Source organism: Sapajus apella, unplaced genomic scaffold (assembly GCF_009761245.1).
Source record: "Sapajus apella isolate SASKATOON/1434 unplaced genomic scaffold, GSC_monkey_1.0 scaffold142, whole genome shotgun sequence".
Classification (NCBI taxonomy): Eukaryota; Metazoa; Chordata; class Mammalia; order Primates; family Cebidae; genus Sapajus; species Sapajus apella.
The window spans coordinates 2,723,015-2,733,479 of NW_022437082.1; the positions used below are offsets into that span (position 1 = coordinate 2,723,015).

At 39.7% G+C, this 10,465-nt stretch overlaps 1 protein-coding gene across 1 annotated transcript; it reads right to left on the reverse strand.

Annotated features, from left to right (window-relative positions):
• Positions 1 to 7,594: 7,594 nt before the first annotated feature.
• Positions 7,595 to 8,330, reverse strand: LOC116540567 (peptidyl-prolyl cis-trans isomerase A-like). Its single transcript, XM_032264110.1, has one exon. The coding sequence runs from the start codon at positions 8,109 to 8,111 to the stop codon at positions 7,797 to 7,799; it is 315 nt and encodes a 104-aa protein (XP_032120001.1). The 5' UTR covers positions 8,112 to 8,330; the 3' UTR covers positions 7,595 to 7,796.
• Between the last annotated feature and the right edge of the window lie 2,135 nt (positions 8,331 to 10,465).

A 10,465-nucleotide genomic window follows, 5' to 3' on the forward strand; every position in this document is an offset into this window, starting at 1 on the left:
TGTAATAGCCCCATAGGTTCCTGCTTCCATCTTTGACCCTCTACTGCCTATTCTTCATAATGCAACTGGAGTTAGGCTTTCAAAACACATATAATATTATGTCACTCATTTGTTAACATTTTTACAATAGCTTGGCAAATCACTCAGAGTGAAATCCAAAGTCTTCATTTTGGCATATAAAATGCTAAATTACTTTTTCAACTTTAACTCCTACTGCTGTTTTTCTACATAATTTCACTTAGCTCCTTGCTATTCCCAAATACATCAAGTATGTTCCCACCTCTGCCTACAATACTCTTTCAGTGCATGGCTCCCTCCCTTCTTGCAAGTATCTATTCAAAGGTAACCTTATTAGAAAGGACTTCGCTATCTTACTATACAAAAAATTAGCAACCTCTCACACTTCCACATGCCTTCCCTTTTACTTTGTTGTTTTTTCTTCATCATACTTATCATCAGACCAACTCTTTGTTTTCTATCCCCCTACAAGAATATCTTCATGAGGGTAAACAGTTTGCCTGATTTTCATACTGTTTTGTCTCCAGCAAATAGAACAGCTCTTGTAACACACAAAGTTCAAAATGAATACATCTGCAATGTCACTTTTGACATGTTAGGTAAAATATTCAGAGATTCAGAGGATTAGGATATGGACATATTTTGAGGGACATTATTCAGCATACCACAAGATTAAAGAACAATTTAAGTAAAATAGGTAACATTTATATAGTGCTTACTATGTACAAGGCCATCATTCTGAGCATTTTACAAACAATTATCTTAGTGAATTCTCACAAACCACACTAATTGATCGTTACTATTGTTATCTCCATTTTACAGCTATTTAACAATGATATTTTTTTCTTTCCAGGGCAGCACTGCATCAAACAGGAGTTTGAGTTAGGTAATCAGTAGGATATTTTCTGAATCTAAACTTGTATGATTCTAATATTTTACTCAACTAATTTAGTTCATAGGAGGGCAAAAAGCAGCTGTGCTGCTCTTACACAAAATTCAAAATGATCTAGAATAAAACTCTCTCTGCCAACTATTCATGCCTGTCACTACCATCCAACCCTCTGTCATGAGGCTCCTCCTTAATGCAAGAATTTACCACCACCCACTCAAACTCTCATATGCTTTTGGCTTGTCTCTGCAGAGACAGTAAAGCTCATCAAATATTCATTTTGTTCTATATTTTTCAGCCCCCATTATGGTAGGTAGCATCATACTACTAGTTCTGGCTCATTCAATGTGTGTGAAAGGATCATGAGCCACTTCTAGGCTGAGGCAGTGAAAATCCACTGTTTCCTTTTTTCCACCATGAGAATATAAGATGCCCTCAGCCTGTGCCCCTCAGGCTCTGTAACAGAGATCCTCATGCCAATCAGACTTAGAAAGGTACTGAAAGAAAGAAATGTTAGTTTTGTTTCGACATCAAGATGGGGCAGGGGAAATCTGTTACCACAGCATTGTCTAGCCAAACCTGACTAACATATTTTCACCGACAGCCATCTCCAAATCATTTGCTAACCAGCTCAGACTGCATTTAGTCTCTCCACTGTCAAATAAGATACGAATAGTATCTGTCTGAGCAAGGTAGAAAGAAAGCCACCTGGAGAGCCATTTATTCTAAAAGAAATGAACAGGAAATTTTGTTGTGCTCATCTCCTTGGAAAGAGCAATATGGGGCCTCGCCATATCTCCTACTGAGACCAGATGCTCAGATATGATTAGAGTTCAGTGTCATCTCAAATTGCTATAAATGAAGGTGACTTATAGGTATAGAATGGATTTTGTATAGTTAACATAGCTGATTTTTTGTTTGTTTTCCTTATATTTTTTCAACTGAGCATTTTTTGAGAATATATTTTTGGAGACAATTCAGTTGAAAGTCACAGTTCCTTTCATCAAGGAGTTCACAGTCTAATGGAGAGATGGAAATGTATTCACCTAAATATTACATAAGGCAAAATCAAGTCAGTGTGTTTTATGGATGGGAATTCTCTGATAGAGTCAATGATTCAAGACGACTGGGTCAAAATGAGGAAAGGATCAAAGATGAGTGTCATTGTTTGACTCCCCACCACCCAGCCCTGCACTTTCTCTACCACCACCAACAGAATAATCCCAGGCCTTGAAACCTGGATATTACATTTATTTGCCTAAGAGTCTTAGAATGAGATAACTAGCATTTTGCTCCCCATTAAACTTTAAACATTTTAAAACATTTTTTCATGTACTTTTATCTGTTTTCATATTAAAATAACTTTGAAGAGTTGTAGTCCAAGTATATCCTATATCAAAACAATATGTAATACCCTTAGCAAAGACTTGAGGGACTAAAACTCATATGCAATAGTGATAAATCTGGTTAAACACATATCATCTAAGAATTGCTACAAATTTGTCATGAGGATGGATGACAATCTGGCCCTAGAGCTGAGAATATAAAACTTTCTATAGAGGCTATCAGAATAACATGGTATGCTCTAAACATATTACCAGTGTTAAACTGTGCTATCTGTTCCTGCTTTGACCCTGGGGACAGCTGTGAGAGGAATACTGCTTCAGCCATCTTTGTAATAGGATTAAGTTGGCTGATCCACCTTCTATGGTAGTCAAACATGAGTTTAGTACTAGAAAGTAAGTCCCAAGTTGAGGAGGGGGACAGCTGAGCCTAAGGTACCAGCTCTACATTTCCCTGACTCTCACTTTTCTCTCTGTGAGTGTGATTTACTCAGGGATGCAATTTAACACTTTCATCTAATAAACTATTTCATATTTTGTCCCCGTAGCAAAACTGACACAGATTGGATTGTTTTCAAAGAAAAAAAAATCTTTTTCTAAATACTAACAGAGAAAAAAAGAAGCAAACACAAGAAGTGCAAAAGACAAAAAGGATACACAGCTCAGTTACATAAGGCCCACCTACTCCATCTGCTGCCTTGTTCTGAAATGTTGACAGGGCCTTGCAACATTTTGCCTTGATTCCTTCTTTACTGTATGATTACTGTGTTATTTTGTTATCATTGAAAAGATGTCAAATCCCAACTACTACCCAAAGTTCTCACCCTAAGCCACTAATACCATCTGTGATATGAAAGAAAGAGGGAGAAAATGAAAAAGAAACTGATTCCCCCATGCTGATTACATATTAAGATCCTCCCACTCAAATCTGGCATTCTGATCTCTAAAGTGATGAATATACTTCTCTTCCCCTGGCAAATGACCTCACAGGTGTTATTCAGCATCTTCATAAAGGCTGTATTCCTGTGCCAAATATAGATAGAACATTACCATAATGCAGCATCCCTATAACTAATGTACACATATTTAGAGAGAATAACAGGGCAGAAATGGAGGGAAAGGGAATTTTATCATAAATAATGCTTCTTAAACTATAGTTCTAGAATTATCTATAGTAGAATCTCTTGTTAATGGAAATTCCTGTGTTGTACATGAGACTCCTGAATCAGTGTTTGGGCAGGACCAACAATTCTGCATTTTTATAAGAGACTAGATGATTCTGATGTACTGAAAGTTTGAGAGTCCTTGTAGTAAAGGCTTGGGTAACGTTAGATTATTAAATTTGAATTATGTTAACATCAACTCCCATTTTGTGCCCTGAACAATGCTATATGCTTTATGTAAGAGAACTCTTATAAATCTCACACCAGCCCTGTTAAAAAGGCCCCATTTTGCTTACATTGAAACAGAGACACATGGAAATAAAGTAACTCCCCAAGACTGTTACAGCTACTAGAAGCATAGCTACTAAAAGTTGAGTTAACAAAGGACAGTGTGCTAGTCTCAGAGAATTATGGGAAGAGAAAGGGCAGAATTGAGAAGTGGTTAAGTGCATAGACTCTGGAGCCAAAATTGGTTGGGCTGAACTCTCAGTTTTATCACTTTCTAGATCTCTGACCTCACAAACGTCATTGAACTCCTCTGTACCCCAGATTCCCCAACTATAAAATGGAAATGAGACTGCCTCAGTCTGTTTTATGTTGCTTCTAACAGAATACCTGAAACTGGGTAATTTGTAAAGAAAAGAGGTTTGTTTTGCTCATGGTTCTGTAGGCCAAGAAGTTCAAAGGCATGACCCTGACTTGCGCGGAAGATCTCTGAGCTGCATCATATGGTGGAGAAGGTCAAAGGGGAAGTGGACATGTGTGAAGACACAAAACCCAAGAGGTATCCTGACTTTATAACAACCTCACTTCTCACGAGAGCTAATACATTCCTGGGAAAACTAATCTAGTTATGCCAGAGTAATAACTCACTCACTATCACAAAAAACCGGCACCAAGCCATTCGTGAGGGATCCACCCCTATGACCCAAACACCTACCACTAGACCCCACCTCCTATCACCACCACACTTGGGATCAAATTTCAACATAATATTTTGTGGAGACAAACAAACCATATCCAAACCATAGCATTCTCCTCCTGTCCCTTCAAAACTCATATTCTTACATAGGAAATACAATCATTCCATCCCAATAGTCCCAAGTCTTAACTCATTTCTGCATCTGCTCAAAAGTCCAAAGTTCAAAGTCCCATCTGAGACTCAAGGCAAGCTCCTTCCAGCTATGAGCCTGTAAAATACAAAAAAAGTTATTTACTTCCTAGATACAATGGTGGAACAGACATTTGATAAACATTCCCACTCCAAAAAGGAGAAATAGGTCAAAAGAAAAGAATGACAAGCCCCAAGCAAGTCTGAAACCTAACAGGGCAGACATTAAATCTTAGAGCTCCAGTATAGTATTTCATACCATGTGCTGCCTCTTGGGCACATTGATATGAGGAGTGGGCTCCCAAGGTCTTGGGCAGCTTTGCTCCCATGGCTTTCCTGGGCACACCTCACATGGCTACTTTCACAGGTTGGAGTCAGATGCCTGAAGTTTTTCCAGGCTGGCATTGCACACTGGTAGTTTTACAATTCTGCAGTCCCAGTGGTAGTCCCATCCCTGTGGTTACACTAGCCATTGCCCTGGTGGAGGCAGTTCTGCCCTGCAACTGGTTTCCACCTGGGTTCTTAAGCTTTCCAATACGTCCTCTAAAATCCAGGTGAAATCTGCCAAGTGTTCACAGCTCTAGACCAAAATTATTTCATAGGTTTAAATGCATTAATATAGGTAAGTTACTTAAAACATTACTCTCAGCACATAGTAAGCTCTATATAAGAAGCAACTATTATTTTTATTATTTTATTGCTTTGATTATAATTGTATAAATTAGACTCAGATCTCCTTTAGCAGAAATTAAAATATCAAAAGAGCTGTTCTTGTGCTATTCTACCACCAGCATCCCTAAGCAACTGCTCACCATCAGTATATACATCTTGGGGTCCCTGAAAATTTAAGGAAGTGGACTCTCCAGTTCTCTGCTATGGGAGAACTCTGTCCTCACAGTTCTGTTGCACCAGCTGCTGTGCCCACCATTAGAACCATTCCACTATATTTATACATTGAAGAGTTCAGAAAAATTATAAGTAATTTAGCAGGGTTGAGAGGTAACCTATGAACCTGTTAAGTCTTTGAAAAACAGCCAACTGAAACTTAGTTAAGAGCAAAGTTCCAAGGAAACAGAAATCGTTTTGGGGAAATTTCAGAACACAGATTATCACAATATGTGACACTTGGGAGAGGCTCTAGCACCAATTTATCTCACAGTGACTGAATCCTGAGTAAAATAGCACCAACTTAAGACCCGTCAACTTTGCTACAACTAAAAGAGGGTTGTTTACTAAAAGCAACAGTAGAGTTTGGTGCTCTGGGCATCAATAAAATACTTACTGTAGACAGCATATAAGCAAACACCTGCATAATGGATAGGTGGGAAAAAGGATAAAGTGCACCATAAGCAAAATGCAATTATGTTTGTCTTCTCCTCCTCCCTACCCCAGAAGAGGGGAGTTGTAGACTAGCCCATGATATAAGTCATATCTCTATGCTTTTTTTTCCCAGTGGCAGAGGATGGTAATAGACACCATAAAGCAGCTGGGGCAGCAATAAAGAGGAAGATTGGCCAGAAAAGACAGTGCCTGTTTTTCTCTACAGAACTAAAGCAGGACACATATGCCCCATGCTGCTAACTCAGCTGCTCAAAAGATATGAAACTTCATAATTCAAATAAGAATTTCACAACAGCAAGGACTAGTTCCATCTAATCCAAACACTCATACTCTAAGTAGCTGCTCCCGAATAAGGACCCCTTCTTCTTGGAGGAATCTTAAGATAATGAGTATTTGCTCTCTTTCATCACTTAGGTTATACATTTTAGAATTTTCATGTTCTAGAGCTGGAAAGATTATGCTGCTGGTTGGTCAAATAAGAGAAGGAGAGAAGACTAACTGTGTTAGTCCGTTCTCACACTGCTGATAAATACAAAACTGAGATTGAGTAATTTATAAAGAAAAAGAAGTTTAATGGACTCACAGTTCCATGTGGCTGGGGAGGCCTTACAATCATGCTGGAAGGCAAAATGTATGTCTTACATGGAAGCAGACAAGAAAGAAAATGAGAGCAAAGAGGGGTAAATTTCTTATAAAACCATCAGATCTTGTAAGAACGCATTCATTATCGCAAGAACAGCATGGAGGTAACTGCCCCCCATGATTCAATTACCCCCTACCAGGTCCCTTCCACGACATATGGGGATTTTAGGAACTACAGTTCAAGATGAGATTTGGGAGGAGACACAGTCAAACTATATCATTCTGGTCCCTCCCAAATCTCATGTACTCACATTTCTTTTTTTTTTTTTCCCATTTATTTATTTTATTGCATTTTAGGTTTTGGGGTACATGTGAAGAACATGCAGAATTGTTGCATAGGAACACACGTGGCAGTGTGATTTGCTGCCTTCCTCCCCATCACCTACATCTGGCATTTCTCCCCTTGCTATCTCTCCCCAGCTTCCCACCCCCCACCGTCCCTCCCCTATTTCCCCCCAACTGACCCCAGTGTGTAGTGCTCCCCTCCCTGTGTCCATGTGTTCTCATTGTTCAACACCCGCCTATGAGTGAGAACATGCGGTGTTTGATCTTCTGGTCTTCTGTCAGTTTGCTGAGAATGATGTACATTTCAAAACACAGTCATACCTTCCCAACAGTCCCCAAAAGTCTTAACTTATTCCAGCATGAACTCAAAAGTCCAACTCCAAAGTCTCATCTGACACAAGTCCCTTCCACCTATGAGCCTGTAAAATTGAGAGAAAGTTAGTTACTTCCTAGATACAATGGAGGTACAGGCATTGGGTAACACCCATTCCAAATGGGAGAAATTGGCCAAGACAAAGGGGCTACAGGCCCCATGAAAATCTGAAATTCAATAGGGCAGTCATTAAACCTTAAAGTTCCAAAATGACCTCCTTTGAAACCATACCTCACATCCGAATCATGCTGATGTAAGAGGTGGGCTCCTACAGCCTTGGGAACCTTCACCCCTGTGGTTTTGCAGGGTACAGCCCCTTTGCTAGCTGCTTTATTGGCTGGCATTCAGTGTCTGTGGCTTTTCAAGGCACACAATGCAAGCTGTAGGTGGAGCTACCATTCTGGAGCCTAGCCTATTTTTTTGTTGTTGTTATTTAGTCTTTATTTCATAATCATAAACTTAATTCAACTCTGTAATCCAGCTAGGCATGGAAGGGAACAAGGAAAACATGGAACCCAAAGGGAACTGCAGCAAGATTTTAGGATACTGTGAGCAAATGGGGTAGAGGGGTACTCTCCTGAGCTACAGAAGGAATGGTCTGGTGGTTAAGATAAGACACAAGTCAAACTTATTAAAGTTGTCCACAGTCAGCAATGGTGATCTTCTTGCTGGTCTTGCCATTCCTGGACCCAAAGCGCTCCATGGCCTCCACAATATTCACACCTTCTTTCACCTTGCCAAATACCACATGCTTGCCATCCAACCACTCAGTCTTGACAGTGCAGATGAAAAACTGGGAACCGTTTGTGTTGGGTCCAGCATTTGCCATGGACAAGATGCCGGGACCTGTATGCTTTAGGATGAAGTTCTCATCATCAAATTTCTCCCCATAGATGGACTTGCCACCAGTGCCATTATGGCGTGTGAAGTCAGCACCCTGACACATAAACCCTGGAATAATTCTGTGAAAGCAAGAACCCTTATAACCAAATCCTTTCTCTCCAGTGCTCAGAGCATGAAAGTTTTCTGCTGTCTTTGGAAACTTGTCTGCAAACAACTCAAAAGAGATGCGGCTCAAGGGCTCGCCGTCGATGGCAATATCGAAGAACACGGTGGGGTTGACCACGGCTGATACTACCAGGCTCCAGGTGGCGGTGGCGTCTGCAAAGCCTTTTTTTTTTTTTTTTGGCTGATGCTTCCATTTATTGAATCTCCCAACAAATCCCTCAAAGAAGGTTAGAAATTGCATAATGACTCATAGTGTATTTTATATACCAGAGGCAACTCATATGGGCTTTGTATCAAGTGCATTATGCCAGAGTTGTTTTGACTGAATAATATTTCAGTTAACTCCATTGCCAATAAGTAGTTTACACTTAGAAAACCAAGAAGACCATTTGGAAATGTGTGCATTGAAATTCAGCATACGTCGGTTACACAATATGCTTTTCTTTATTGCACAATGTCTTCAAGAATGAAACTAATAAAGCTGATATTTCATGGTGCAGGGTGCAGACTAGCAGTTTGATGTAATGTTTCAGCTCACAGTTTCTTGTATACAAGAAACAGATTAACCTGTTCAACTGGAGAAAAAGACCACCCAATGTTTAACTGTGCAGGTGAGATACAAAATATTGGCTCACAACTATTTTCTTCCAGAATTAACATAAGTGATTGAGCTATCTCCAAAACAAGCATGATGAAGCTATAAATCAATGAATTCAGTTCCTGCTCTGGGAAAATTATGCAGTAATTCAGTTATGTTCAGTAAGCCAAAATGTTGTAGTCATTAGGGAATATTTTAAGAGCAGTGGTTTTGATTTCTTTGTTCCTGAATTGTCAGTGGTAAGTGGAAGGCTCAGTGTTAACAATAGATCCATGCTGATGGTGCATTAGCAAAGAGCTGTTCACACACAGGCATGCCCTGTGAGACAGGCAGAATGAGCCCTCTCTGTGTCCCTCATAGATTGTTGTGATCATTAGAAGTGATGTAGAGAAAGCACAGAACAGATCCCTTGCCACATGATCCTGGGCAAATGCTTGTCCTTGCCTTTCTTTCTCCTCATCAGCTTGATCAGCCACACCAGTGCTGGAGCCTGGTATCCTTAGAGCAGGTGTGGAGGGAATGTTACAGACCGGCCAATCTCATACTCAGATCTTCTTGGCCAGGCATATGACATGCTCCTAAGTCTAGTCCCATGTGCAAGGCTTATTCAACATATGGAAATCTGTAAATGTAAATCACCACATAAACAGAACCAAAGACAAAAACCACATGATTATTTCAATTGATGCAGAGAAGGCCTTTGACAAAATTCAACAGCCCTTTATGCTAAAGGCCCTCAATAAACTAGGTATTGATGGAATGTATCTCAAAATAATAAAAACTATTTATGACAAAACAACAGTCAATATCATACTGAATGGGCAAAAACTGGAAGCATTCCCTTTGAAATCTGGCACTAGACAAGGATGCCCTCTCTCATCACTCCTATTCAATATAGTATTGGAAGTTCTAGCCAGAGCAATCAGGCAAGAAAAAGAAATAAAGGATATTCAAATAGGAAAGGAGGAAGTCAAATTGTCTCTATTTGCAGATGACATGATTGTATATCTAGAAGACCCCATCATCTCAGCCCAAAATCTCCTGAAACTGATAAGCGACTTCAGCAAAGTCTCAGGATACAAAATCAATGTGCAGAAATCACAAGCATTCCTATACACCAATAACAGACTTAAAGAGAGCCAAATCAAGAACGAACTGCCATTCACAATTGCTACAAAGAGAATAAAATACATAGAAATACAACTAACAAGGAACGTAAAGGACCTCTTCAAGGAGAACTACAAACCACTGCTCAACGAAATAAGAGAGGACACAAACAGTTGGAGAAACATTTCATGTTCATGGTTAGGAAGAATCAGTATCATGAAAATGGCCATACTGCCCAAAGTAATTTACAGATTCAACACTATCCCCATCAAGCTACCAATGACCTTCTTCACAGAACTGGAAAAAAACCACCTTAAATTTCATATGGAACCAAAAGAGAGCCCTCATAGCCAAGTCAATTCTAAGCAAAAAGAACAAAGCAGGAGGCATCACACTACTGGACTTCAAACTATACTACAAGGCTACAGTATCAAAACAGCATGGTACTGGTACCAAAACAGAGATATAGACCAATGGAACAGAACAGAGGCCTCACAGGCAACACAACACATCTACAACCATCCTATCTTTGACAAACCTGACAAAAACAAGCAATGGGGAAAGGATTCCCTGTTCAATAAATGGTG

Excerpts from the sequence above, each read along its gene's own strand:
- LOC116540567 (XM_032264110.1), bottom strand. The coding sequence starts at position 8,111 with ATGTGTCAGGGTGCTGACTTCACACGCCATAATGGCACTGGTGGCAAG.